This window comes from Nycticebus coucang, chromosome 11, assembly GCF_027406575.1.
Source record: "Nycticebus coucang isolate mNycCou1 chromosome 11, mNycCou1.pri, whole genome shotgun sequence".
NCBI lineage: Eukaryota > Metazoa > Chordata > Mammalia > Primates > Lorisidae > Nycticebus > Nycticebus coucang.
The window spans coordinates 111,183,339-111,197,680 of NC_069790.1; the positions used below are offsets into that span (position 1 = coordinate 111,183,339).

Consider the following 14,342-nt stretch of genomic DNA (forward strand, 5'->3'; position numbering starts at 1 on the left):
CTAGCCCAAAGCCCAAAAGCACCAAAACACTGACCAAGTCCAACATAAGATGAAAAATTAGCTATAGTGTTTTCAAAGCTGGTGAACTGGTTTCCAATGTGGCATCTTTCTAAGTCTCTTCCAGAAATAACACAGGAGCTGGGGCAGCAATAAAGAATCTTAGAAAATCTGTCAATAGAGACTTCTTCTGTCACGATGGGACTGAGGAGGTCATGTACCAGGAGGGAAAGGAGCCGGCTTTCCTTTTACCATTTGAGTTCTCTGTAATTAAGGTTTTAGCATTACTCAGTATTAGGGGAGAAAGCAGTTCCCTTTTACTCTGAATTTATAGTAATGGCACAGTGAAACAAAGCCGTATGTCGTACCTGTGACGGTCATCAGGAGTGCATTAATGGACTTATCATCTGGAGAACCTGTCAAAGACATGCACAGAGTCTTGAAAAGTAGATCCCATGTGCCTCAACTGAACAGTACACAAAGATCCAAATCCCGCGACCTCCAAATCACTCTCAGAGACAACAGACAGACACAACACTTTCACTGCCTCTTCCAGCTTTTATTTGTGTTGTCTGTTTCTTGCTGCTGCTCAAGGTAATGAGACTTGTAAAAGCTACAGGAAAACTCTACTCCTATCTCGCAGCATCTTAAGGGGCATATACCAAACCTACTGATTGCCATCTTTTCACTTTTATAAAGGGGAAAAAACTGTCCTCCTTTTATTGTTTTATTGGCTATAATGCTGTCCCCCTGGAGCCTCCCCTCAAACAAAGCATATACACTCCCAAGTGAGCTTTTAAACAAATCAACAAAGGGGAAGAAATGCCAGTTTCCTCCCTACACGAATAAAAGGATGTGAGGACAGTTTTCCCAGGCATTCACAGGGCAACACAAAGGAAGCTGGTCTCCAGGCTTTCCCCATGGCACCTATTGCTAAGAGATTGGGGGGGGAAATATAACCATATAAAAATACTCACGGCTATACCCGATAAGAGACCCAATTGCTAGAAGCAGACTTAGAGCTAACACCGGTGCTCTCTTCTGTAGTACGTCAGAGATGAAGCCTTGCAAAGTTCCACCTTCAAGCACAAAGAGCACATCACTATCAAAATCATTTCTAATGAGCTGAGTGACCTGAAGCACGCTCCCCAGTGTACCCTCTGGTCTTGCTAGAAGACCCTAACGTTGGTCTATCAGAAAAGTTGGCTGACTTTCCAAAATATTCTCTTCTTTAAAACTATTAAATTGCCACGATGGCCAATGGGGACAGGCTACCACAAATAGGAAAAATCATCAAAATCACCCACTGTCCCATGCAAAACAAGATGTAGATGCTATTCCCGACTTCTTTGCTTTTTAATTTAAAAGATGATTAAAACCATGCCTCACAGGCTATTAATAGCAGCCAGTAAATATTCACTAAAATTAAATGCAGCAATTATGGTTTCATAATGACTAATAGGTCAGGATATTTAGAAAGAGGTGATATGAACCCTTCAAGCAACACTGCACGTTTAAATAAGTTCCACTCCGAGTTCCAGGAGCACGAGGCATCTGATGCATCCATTTCAGGCAGAAGCACCTAGGCTATTTTAACTTCGGAGCACACAGAAGTTTGGTCAGGTCTAAAAATGGCCACCTCACCTGTGGCTCTGAATCTAAGAAGAAGGACAGCAAGTTCAAATACAATAATAGTATATCACCTAAGGATGTACCATGTGCTTTTGTGTGCTCAGAGCAGTTGAGCTGTACCATAGTTCTAAATGTAAACATTGTGAGCCAGCAGGGTGGCCGTAATCCTAGCACTCTGGGAGGCCCAGGTGGGTGGATTGCTTGAGGTCAGGAGTTCGAGACAAGCCTGAACAAGAGCAAGACACTATCTTTAAAAAAAAAAAAAAAAAACTAGCGGGCGGCGCCTTCGGTAAGGCGCCGGCCCCATATACCGAGGGTGGTGGGTTCAAACCCGGCCCCAGCTGAACTGCAACCAAAAAAATAGGCGGGCGTTGTGGCGGGCGCCTGTAGTCCCAGCTGCTCGGGAGGCTGAGGCAAGAGAATTGCTTAAGCCCAGGAGTTGGAGGTCGCTGTGAGCTGTGTGATGCCATGGCACTCTACCAAGGGCCATAAAGACTCTGTCTCTACAAAAAAAAAAAAAAAAAAAAATTAGCTAGTGGTTGTGGCGGGCACCTGTAGTCCCAGCTACTTGGGAGGCTGAGGCGAGAAGATCACTTGAGCCCATGAGTTTCAGGTTGCTGTGAGCCATGATTTCACAGCACTCTACCAAGGGTGACAAAGTGAGACTCTGTCTCAAAAAACTAAAAGTAAACATTGAAAGAAAGGATATTAAGGTTATATCATAGGCGTATGAGTAGCCTCCAGTAAAATGTATTATCTTATTAAAGTTTCTTACTTCCTTATTCCTGTTTCTGGCTACGGCAAAAAGTCACTCCTAAAATCTGTTTACAGTGAAGCAATTCCGAAACATAAAAATTAATCCCTGCTGTTACTTCTACTTCTATGATCTAACAATGCATAACTAAGGTATGACAATGGTCCCCCATCAGGGGGAGCTATGTTCCAAGGCCCCTCGGTGAATGCCTGAAACCATAGATAATACCAAACCCTATGTTTTTTGTTATACATACATACCCATAATATAGTTTAATTGAAAAATTAAGCATAACAAGGAATTAACAATATCAAAAAATATGATAAATTAACAATATCAAAAAATATGATATGCTAAAATAAAAGTTATGTGAATGGCTTCTCTCTCTCTCTCAAAATATCTACTGTACTGTATGCTGAGTAATGAAACTTGAGAGTTAAGAGGGGACTACTTACTATATTTTCCCTTCTTTGGCCAGGGGTGGTGGGCAGGGTGGGAGGTAGGTAAAATGAACATGTTCACATTTTAACTTGGATCTCTGACATACATTAGCTTTAGAACTAGGATATCAGTGAAAAGGTATGAAATGGTTCTATTATAAGAGATACTCATGTGTTTTCCAAGACAAAAGAACTGATCCATCAACAGAGAACCAAGAAATGAGAGCTGTATAAACCACAGCCCTGCCTTGGCTTGGGGCTTTCTTTTTCTGCTTTTGTTGTTGCTTTTTAAGAGTTTGGCTGTTTACTAGCAGGATAGTTTAGGAAAAATAGCTGTGAAATAAGTAATAAAACTTTAAACGAAGCCAGATTTCATAACCCAATAAAAGATGACTAGTGACTCTTACGGAAAAAGATTCATCACTGGCATACCTACGATTCCCCCAACGTCGTACCAAATGGACAGCTTGTCAGCTTCAGCCTCCTTCCATCTAAAGTTGTTACTCAGATAAAAGGGTAACCAGAAGAAGAAGGAGTAATTGACTAGCTTCAAGCAGGCGTAGGCCAGTGAATACTACAAGAGAAACATCCAACTATCGGCAAGAGACAAAGAGCACAGAATGACCACAATGTTTAATGTAATTAAAAAGCAAAATGAAATGAAGCAGCTTGAGATGAATGGTACCTGATTTTACAATTAAACATCTCTACCAATTCCCACATGCCTGACTTCACCTAGTCTCCCCTGCTCTTCATCCCCGTTAGCTTCTAGACAGGCATGGACAACAGGCCTTTGAAGTAAAAAACATGGATGGCTATTTCTTCATTGTCCCTAGTTTCTTCTCCTATCAGTTCTCTGGTAGAAGCAAACCAGTGTTTTGAAGCTAGAAGGCAGGGCACATACCCACATTTCTTTATTCACACGAAGATAGGGGGTTTGCATGCCGCTAACCAGCGTTAACCATAGACAAATAAGTCCAGGAAACACACAGCCTTTTTACTGCAAGCAGCCAATTGTTGGGTTATTCCACTTCCTGCAAAGTTAGCAGTGTGAATGATAGAGGGCAAGGGGACTACAATGTATTTTCAAAGTCTATAAAAAGCATCGACATTAAAACTACTTTCACTTCAGAGTTTTCAAAAGCCGTATTTTGCCCCATCCAGTGGAAAAGACAAGTATATCTCTTGTGAGTCAAAAACGAAAGAGCAGCCAGGTGCAGTGGCTCACAACTGTAATCCTAGCACTCTGGGAGGGCGAGGCGGGTGGATCACTTGAGTTCACAGATTCAAGACCAGGCTCAGCAAGATCAAGACCCCGTCTCTAAAAAAAATAGACAGGCGTTGTGGTGGGTGCCTGTAGTCCTCAGTCTCGGGAGGCTGAGGCAGGAGGATCACTTGAGCCCAGGAGTTTGAGGTTGCTGTGACCTATAATGCCACGGCACTCTACCAGGGGCAAGAAAGTGAGACTCTGTGTTCAAAAAAAAAAAAAATGAAAGAGCACAGTTTTCACCAGCCTTGTGGCTCTCCTCTGAAGAAAAAAAAAAGTTGCAGCTGCCTTAAAATGGTGGTGGGGCTAAGACTCCTATATCCAACACGTTATTACCAGGAAATCCTGACATTTAGCATCAAAGGCAAAAGGGGGAGAAACAGAGGGACTGACTTCAAAGGGTGTCTGGCTAGTATATTCTTTTCCCTGGAGCGGCCAGTTATTCCCTACGTATCACTTGTTTTAAAACAGCTTCCCTGGCAGGCAACAGACACCCCCTAAAGAGCCAAATCCCAATCATGAGTGCATTTTGTCCAGACAGCTACTACAAACACAAAGGAATTAAATTAACTAGATTTCCTTTACATCCCTGCCCTTGTCAGAGAACAATAGCTTGTAAAGAACAAAGGTACAGCAAAAGAGTTCCATATTTAGTTGCAACAAATTTAAGTTCTGTCTCAAAAATTAAACTATTGCCAGCAGAATATTTTAGTCACAGTACTATTAGCATAAAGGAACATGCATTTCCCTTATGCATCAACTTTGGATTATAGAATTATAGAAAATTACACTTACATCTTAACTCATACTTAACTATCTACGTTAGTTCTCAGCTTGGAGACACAGGCAGAAGGGAACTGGTAAGTATGAAAAAGATGGCCTGTAAATTTTGAATCTACCTGAGGGATTCCTTCATTCATAAAGCACCATTAAAAAGTGAAACTAACAAAAACAAGTGCTCGTTTTCCACACAGTAACACAATGTTACAGACCTAGGGGAAGATGGGCATAATAGAAATTATTATGGGCAGCACCTGTGGCTCAAAGGAGTAGGGCGCCAGCCCCATATGCTGGAGGTGGCAGGTTCAAACCACCAAACCCGGCAAAAACTTCAAAAAAAAAAAAAAAAAAAAAAAGAAAGGAAAGAAATTATGCTATTCCATAGGAAGGGGAACTGAGACATAGGATGGGTTGAACAACTTATCCCAGGTCTCACAGAAAGTGGGTAAGCTGCAAACGTAACTAGGCTTCTCAGCTTCCACTCCAGTGCTAGAGCACCCAAAACATCAAGATGGAAAAACTGCAGAAGGGATTTAGTTCAGACTTATAAAGTTTGCCTGACAGCAAAGGTTGTGGGAACACTGGAATGCATCACCAAGAAATACTGTGGAGTGCTCTGTTCTACAGCTTTCTTTTTTTTGGTAGAGACAGAGTTTCACTTTATGGCCCTCAGTAGAGTGCCATGGCATCACACAGCTCACAGCAACCTCCAACTCCTGGGCTTAAGCGATTCTCTTGCCTCAGCCTCCTGAGTAGCTGGGACTATAGGCGCCCGCCACAACACCCAGCTATTTTTTTTGTTGCAGTTCGGCTGGGGCCGGGTTTGAACCCGCCACCCTCGGTATATGGGGCCGGCGCCTTACCGACTGAGCCACAGGCGCCACCTGTTCTAGAGCTTTCTAAAAACGTACAATTTTTCCCCCCCAGAATGATTAGAATGCAGGCAAATAATACAGACTTAATGAACTATTAAAAACCCTTCAGACCCATATATAATTCTATAATACTTTAAAAGGCCTAAAAATATGTATTTAAGAATATCAACTTAGCTTTCGCAGTCACATGCTAAATTGGCGTCATCAAATCTGGTCACACCCATTTGTCCCATACTGTCTATGGCTTCATTTGCTTTATAGAACTGAGCAGTTGTAGCAGTGATTATATAGTCCCCCCAGAGCTGAAAATTATTTACTCCCTGGCTCTTCATGAAAATGGTTTTCTGACCCCTGCGTTAGGTATCAGATAAGCTGATGGGCACTACACAATATTTCTCTGAACATATTTTCCTAAAATAAGGCATCAAAGAGAATCTAAATACTTACAGAAGCTTTATCCCAGGCAAAGTAAATATCAAGTGCAGTAACAGCTTCTTGGCTAGGATAAGGAGGTGTGAGCAGTCCTTACCGGTATGACTCCAGGAAGGCAACAAGCCTGATAAAAGCTTATAGCCTTGACTTGGGCAACAGTACTATCTTCTTGGATTGAATAATTAGGCTCATATTCATCTTCATTTTCAGCACCATTAATTAATGGCCTGTGTGAGTCCTCTTCAAAGTTTTCTTCTGCCTCAATACCCAACAGACCTAAAACAACAACAGCAGCAGCTACCATTTAGAGTCTCCTGTGTGGCTGGTGCTATGGCTGGCATACACTACTTATGGGGTGGATATTATTTTTATTTCCATTTTACGGTAGAAGCAACAAAGGTTCAGAGACCAATCAACTAAGGTCAATTAAGTTCACATAGCCTGTTTAAAAATACTCAAAAGAGAAGAATTGTACATCTCTTTGCTTCTGTGGTTTTACTTATACACATTCTGTGTTCAACTGTAGGTAAATATCAAACTGAATCATTATTTATGAACAAAAAGAAATCTGACTCAAGAAGTGAAAGTAGAAGCATATCCATGCTAATTCCTAGCCAGGCTGATGATTGTAAAAATTTGCAAATGCTAAGCTATTCCTGTTATCTATAAAAGGCAGGCACCACTCCCTCAAAGAGTGCAGCTGTGCCGGCGGCGTGGCTCCCATGCCCACAGGACACAAGCAGCAATACTGTTCTCCTTCAATTCACTAAAAGGAGTTCACAGTTTTTCTGGGGGAAAAAGGAGATCTGATTTCCTGGCCTCAGATTTCCCTTTGGCCAGGAGAGTAAAACATTCTAAATAGAAAAGACAGCTTCTCCTCACCAATTTCTTGTGGTGACACCAGGAGTCCAAAGAAGATGATGATCCCACCAGCAAACTGCACAGACGCCGTCACCAAAAAGGCATACTGGAGGAGAGGGAGGAGATCTTACACGTCTGGGGACAGTCACCACGGACACATTCATCGAAGGCACACATGTGGTCTGTGGGTGGCAGGGGTAGGGGAACAATGGGAGGACAGGGAGACTGGGGAAAAAATGAGTGCTGACTGCTACAGTGAGCCAGACACTGTGCAAAGTGTTCTACTCATGTTCACTTATTTAAAGTTTCCCAGTGAATCTACATGGCTTGGAGGGGATAATTAAGATCCCCTGGACACTAAGTGGCAACCACTATTACAACTGTGAGACCAGAACTATCTCCAAAAATCTAATTCTTTGCATCACACAGCTTCTCACAAAAGACACAGTATCTGCCCTCAAAGATATTAACCAGTTGAGGGGATTAAACAACACAAAAACCAGTATTATAAAGCAACATGAAGCTAAGTAAGTGGGACCCAGACATAGTAAGAAACACACAGGAATTCTGAAGAAGGAAAAACCTAAAGAGGCTGAAGCAGCAAGACAAAGTTCTAATGAAGAGGTAAAAAAAGCAACTGCCCATCTTTCCAGGCAAGGGTAGCTAAGAAAGGGAGAGAAAGTTTGCTGCCTGACTGAAGCAGAGGGTTTATGCTAGGGGGCAACAGGGAATAAAACTGATTTGGAGGCTCAGCGCCTGTAACTCAGAGGCTAGGGCACCGGCCACATACATCAGAGCTGGTGGGTTCGAACCCAGCCCCGGCCTGCCAAACAACAATGACAACTATAAGCAAAAAATAGCCAGGTATTGTGGCAGGTGCCTGTAGTCCCAGCTACTAGGGAGGCTGAGGCAAGAGAGTCACTTAAGCCCAAGAGTTGGAGGTTGCTGTGAGCTGTGACGCCATAGCACTGTACCTAGGGTGACACAGTGAGACTCTGTCTCAAAAAAAACAGATTTGGAAAGGTGACAGCCTCTCAACTGCCATGCTGCAAACTGAGTTTTTACAGAGACTGGAGCCTGACGTAGATAGACAAACCGAATTTTTTTATTTTTTTGACAAACCAAATTTTTATTTTACTTTATCTTTTTTTTTTTTTGAGACAGAGTCTCACTTTCACCTTTGGTAGAGTGCCATAGCGTCACAGCTCACAGTTAACCTCAAACTCTTGGGCTCAAGTGATTCTCTTGCCTCAGCCTCCCAAGTAGCTGGGACTACAGGCGCCTGCCACAATACCTGGCTCTTTTTAGAGGCGAGGTCTCACTCTTGCTCAGGCTGATTTCAAACCCGTGAGCTCAAGCAATCCACCCATCTCAGCCTCCCAGAGTGCTAGGATTGTAGGCGTGAGCCACAGCACCAAACCAAATTTTTAAACATGTGAGTGACAAATTAAAGCAGTGTTTCCAGAAGTCAAATCTGAGAGGGTAAAATGAAATTCTCAAGTGAACACATCAGGACTACCCAGGTGTGAGGCTAAGAAAGCTAGAATAAAAGTGACTGTGAGTAAAGGAAGGACTTCTTATTGGCTCTAAACTAAAATTCTTGGTGAGCTCTTTAAAAATATATCTATTTCTACAAAGAGCAACTTACCTTTAATTACTTAGGTTTCGACTAAGCAACATGTACACATGATTCAAGTAAGAGAGACTAATAAGGATGTACAATGAAAACTCACGCTCTAATGCCTTCCCCCCACCACCCAATTCTTCCAATTTTCCCAAAATAACCAGCGTTATTTAATTTTGACTGTCCAGAGATTGTTTTGTAGACATACAGCTAATACAAATACATGCTCTTTCATTCTTCCTTTCATTTATTATTATATATATATATATTTTTTTTTTTTTTTTACACAGAGTCTCACTGTCACCCTTAGTAGAGTACCATGGCATCATAGCTCACACAACCTCATATTCCTGGGCTTAAGCAATTCTCTTGCCTCAGCCTCCCATGTAGCTGGGACTATAGGCACCCGCCACAATGCCTGGCTATTTTCAGAGATGGGGGTCTCACTCTTGCTCAGGCTGGTCTCAAACCTATGAGCTCAGGCAATCCACCTGCCTCAGCCTCCCAAGTGCTGGCATTCCAGGCATGAACCTGGGTCATTCTTCCTTTTAAAATAAACAGCACCAGTTTCGCATTCTCGATTTCTTCAGTTAACGTGCCTTTGACACCATTCCAGTGCACAGGTCTCTATCAGTAGTACATAGAGAGCTTCCTAACTCTACGTCACAGCTGCACAGCACTCCTTTGAACAGGAAGATGATCGTTTATTTCCCTACTGATTGACATTTATTTTTTTTTTTTTTTTTGGTAGAGACAGAGTCTCACTTTATGGCCCTCGGTAGAGTGCTGTGGCATCACACAGCTCACAGCAACCTCCAACTCCTGGGCTTAAGCGATTCTCTTGCCTCAGCCTCCCGAGTAGCTGGGACTACAGGCACCCGCCACAACGCCCGGCTATTTTTTGGTTGCAGTTCAGCCGGGGCCGGGTTTGAACCTGCCACCCTCGGTATATGGGGCCGGCGCCTTACTGACTGAGCCACAGGCGCCGCCTTGACATTTGTTTTCAATCTTTGCCTATTACAAACAATACTAAAATAAAGCAGGTGGCAGAACCTACAGATATATCATTTGTCCATGTTACAGTCTATTCACCTGTGTGATTAACTCCTGGAAGGGGAACTGCTCAGTTTCGATTTTGATAGACACTGCCACATTGACCCCTCAAGGGGACATTTATTCTCCCAACTGCAATGCTGGTTTCTTCAAGTCGTCATAAACACAACCTGTTATCAAACTTTTAGATTTTTACCAATCTAGTAAGTACACAATGTAGTTTTACTTTTTCTTTAAAAGCGTAGATTTAATTTGCATTTCTCGTCCAACTAAGCGCCATAAGGGCAAAGCAGATTTTTGTCTGCTTTGGCCAGTTCTATATTCTCCAGTGCCTGAGGGCACACAGAGGGACTTAAATATTTATTGAATGAATGAATAAACTATGAGTAAAGTTGAATATCTTTTCGTATGTATACAAGCCATTTCTATTTCCTTTCCATGAATTATACATTCAAATTTTTGACCCTTCTGTTGCTGGTCTCTTTCTTACTAATTTGTGTGTGCTCTTCATATACTAGGGATATGACTCCTTTATCTGTAACGTGAGTTGCAAATTCTTCTTCTCAATTGGCTGTGTTTAGACTCTTTTATGGTTCTTTTGCCATTAATAATTTTTTTATGTTTTTGACGAATCAGAAGTTTGTCCTCCTTTAAGCCTTCCCCTACCCAGAAAGCTCGACCTAGTTTTAAATGGCCACAGTTTGTAAAAAGCAATACAAAGCCAGAAAAAAAATACCTACCTCATAACCATACTGCAGGACAGAAGAAGCTAGGCATGCTCCCAAAATGTTGCCCACTGAAGCACAGGCGCTCCAGAGACCAAAGACGACTCCTCGTCTAAGACATAGAACAATGGGGGACAGGAGACAGTAAGGTCACGAGGGATTCTCCGTGCAGTTCAGAGTAGAGAATGGCCCAAACAGTGAAGGGTCACATTACAAAGATTAAAAATTCTATTTAAAATGTCTTCAAAATACATGAGAATGGCTAACATGGTGGCTCATACCTATAATCCTAGCACTCTAGGAGGCCAAGGCAGGTGGATCACCACCTAAGCTCAAGAGTTTGGAGACCAGTTTGAGCAAGAGCAGGACCCAGTCTCTACTAAAAATTAAAAAATGAATTGGAGATAGTGGTGGGCACCTGTAATCCCAACAACTTGGGAGGCTGAGGCAAAAGAAAAGCTTGAGTCCAAAAGACTGAGATTGTTGTGAGCTATGGCACCATAGCACTCTACCCAGGGTGACAGAGTAAGACTCTGCCTCAAATAAATAAACAAAAATAGGGCAGTGCCCGTGGCTCAGTCGGTAAGGCGCCGGCCCCATATACCGAGGGTGGTGGGTTCAAACCTGGTCCGGCTGAACTGCAACCAAAAAATAGCCAGGCGTTGTGGCGGGCGCCTGTAGTCCCAGCTACTTGGGAGGCTGAGGCAAGAGAATCGCTTAAGCCCAGGAGTTGGAGGTTGCTGTCAGCTGTGTGAGGCCACGGCACTCTACCGAGGGCCATAAAGTGAGACTGTCTCTACCAAAAAATAAATAAATAAATAAACAAAAATAAAAAATACATGAAAATGACAAAGCATTAGGTCTCCTCTAAGATTTTTGTTATATTAAAGTTCAATTTGGGGCTCAGTGCATGTGGCTCAAGTGACTAAGGCGCCAGCCACATACACCTGAGCTGGAGGGTTCAAATCCAGCCTGGGCCCGCCAAACAACAATGACGGCTGCAACCAAAAAATAGCCAGGTATTATGGCGGGCACCTGTAGTCCCAGCTACTTGGGAGGCGGAGGCAGGAGAATCGCTTGAGGCCAGGAGTTGGAGGTTACTGTGAGCTGTGATGCCATGGCACTCTATCCAGGATGACAGCTTGAGGCTCTGTCTCAAAAAAAAAAAAAATTTCAATTTGGGTTTGGCACCCATAGCACAGTGGTTATGGTGCCAGCCACACCAAGACTAGTGGGTTTGAACCCGGCCTGGGCCAGCTAAACAACAATGACAACTGCAATAAAAAATAGCCAGGCATTGTGGTGGACTCCTAGAGTCCCAGCTACTTGGGCTGAGGCAAAAGAATCGCCTGAAACCAAGAATCTGAGGTTTCTGTGAGCTGTGACTCCACAGCACCCTACTCTGTCTCAAAAAATAAAATAAAATAAAGTTCAATTTGAAGTGAGCTCTGATCACCACTACGAATTAAAAAAGAATTAGCCAGGCATCATGGCAGGCACCTGTCATCCCTGCTACTTGGGAGGCTAAAGCAGGGGGATCAGCTAGGCGCCTGCAGCTCAAGTGGCTAAGGCGCCAGCCACATACACCAGAGCTGGAGGGTTCAAATCCAGCCCAGCCTACCAAACAACGACGACTACAACCAAAAACCAGCTGGGCGTTGTGGCAGGTGCCTGTAGTCCCAGCTACTTGGGAGGCTGACCAGCCCCAGCCAAAACTGCAAAAAATAAATTAAAAAACAAATAAATAAATAAAAATAAAGCAGGGGGGATCGCCTAAACCCAGGAGTTTGAGGTTGCTGCCAGCCAGGCTGACTCTAACCTGGAAAACAGAGTAAGACTGTGTCTCAAAAAAAGAAAACAGAGTTCAATTTGGAGCTCACTGGAAGATACTGTTACAAGAACTTAAAAAGACAAATCGGGAGGAAATATTTGCTTATCGCTTATCTGATAGGTGACTGGAATACAAAGAACTCTCAGAACTCAATTAATAACAGAGATAATGTAATAGTATGTTAAAAAGCATGAATGAAGGCTGGGCACAGTGGCTCACACCTGTAATCCCAGCACTCTGGGAGGCGGAAGCAGGCAGATAGCTTGAGCTCACAAGTTTGAGCCCAGCCTGAGCAAGAGAGAGATCCTGTCTCCAAAAATAGCTGGGCGTTGTGGTGGGTGCCTGTAGTCCCACCTACTTGGGAGGCTGAGCCAAGAGAATCACTTGAGCCCAAGAATTTGAGGTTGCTAAGAGCTATGACACCAGGCCACTCTACCAAAGCAAGACTCTGTCTTAAAAAAAAAAAAAAAAAGCATGAATCTATAAACATCTTAAAGTTGTTGAAAAGGGGGGAAAAGATTTTAATAGCTACTTCAAAAAATACATATGATGCAAATAAGGACATTAAAAAATGTTCAACATCATTAGCTATTAGGGAAATCCATATTAAAATCACAATGAGATATCACTATACACGTTAGAATGGCTAAAACCAAAGAAGACCAGGCACACTGCTAAAGATGCAGAGCAACTACAACCCTTACACTCTGCCGCTGGGAATGTAAAATGGTACAACCACTTCGGAGAGACCTCCAGTTTCTTAAAAAGGCAAACACACACCTATCATATGGTAGTATGCAGTTGGTCTATTTGATATATGCAACAACAACTAACTAGACCTAACTGTGTTAGGTTTACATTTTTAACTCTTTAACCATTTTTCTAACCTCACTGAGACAGAAGGAGTCTTAGAAATGAACAGAGAGGGGCAGCAGCTGTGGCTCAAAGGATCCTTGTTTTTTAAAACAAATATAAATTGAGCAATAATAATGCTTCCATTTGAATAGCATCAAGCCCTTTCACCTGTATTATTGCACCCTGTCATCCTCTGAAGAACACTTTACAGATAAGAACACAGAGTCTCATGTGATGAATGTGATTACATGGCTCAAGCAGGGCTCGAACTTGCCAATAGATTTTCTTTTTCACTGTACAGTGTTGTCTCCCTGTTCATTTCTTTTGTTTTTTCGCAGTTTTTGGCCGGGGCCGGGTTTGAACCCGCCACCCTCGGTATATGGGGCCGGCACCTTACCGACTGAGCCACAGGTGCCACCCCTTACTTTTAAAATTTAACTGTAATAGCTTTTTCTTGTCTTTTCTTTTCCTTTGTCACAGATTTACAAAAATAATGAAGCACATTACTCAGTCACTGCTATCAAAGACCCAGTGTCATTCAATCCATAAAAGCTCAGAAAAGAATTCTCTAAAAGGATACATGTTGAAACCAGTAGTTAGTTATCTTTGAGTGGCAGGATGTGTCAGTCGGTTTAAACTTTTTCTTTGTTCTTTTATATTTTATGGTTTATTTAAAATAAACAAGTATTCCTTATATAATGTTTTTTAAATCATGAATTGGAAAAAAAGTTACCTTAAAAATCTTTTTTTTTTTTTTGTAGAGACAAGAGTCTCACTTTGTCACCCTCGGTAGGGTGCTGTGGCATCACAGCTCACAGCAACCTCCAACTCCTGGGTTTAGGCGATTCTCTTGCCTCAGCCTCCCAAATAGCTGGGACTACAGGCGCCTGCCACAACACCCGGCTATTTTTTTTTTTTGGTTGCAGTTTGGCCGGGGCCGGGTTTGAACCCATCACCCTTGGCATATGGGGCCGGCGCCCTACCCACTGAGCCACAGGTGCCGCCTACCTTAAAAATCTTAATGAGGGCTTGGCACCTATGGATCAAGTGGCTAAGGCACCAGCCACATATACCTGAGCTGGCGGGTTCAAACCCAGCCCAAGCCCACCAAACAACAATAACAGCTGCAACCAAAAAATAGCCGGGCACTGTGATGGGCGCCTGTAGTCCCAGCTACTTGGGAGGCAGAGGCAAGAGAATCGCTTGAGCCCAGGAG

The 14,342-nt window shown here is 42.9% G+C and overlaps 1 protein-coding gene across 6 annotated transcripts in view; it reads right to left on the minus strand.

The window, feature by feature from the left end:
* SLC37A3 (solute carrier family 37 member 3) overlaps positions 1-14,342 on the minus strand; it is a 52,659-nt gene that overhangs the window by 12,834 nt on the left and 25,483 nt on the right. For all 6 annotated transcript variants that reach the window (XM_053609560.1, XM_053609562.1, XM_053609561.1 and 3 more), the window contains 6 exons: positions 10,456-10,552; positions 7,060-7,144; positions 6,275-6,453; positions 3,256-3,397; positions 975-1,076; positions 366-413 (listed from right to left, as the gene is read on the minus strand). In XM_053609560.1, coding sequence (XP_053465535.1) covers positions 366-413; positions 975-1,076; positions 3,256-3,397; positions 6,275-6,453; positions 7,060-7,144; positions 10,456-10,552 — 653 coding nt within the window. The remainder of the gene's footprint in view (positions 1-365; positions 414-974; positions 1,077-3,255; positions 3,398-6,274; positions 6,454-7,059; positions 7,145-10,455; positions 10,553-14,342) is intronic.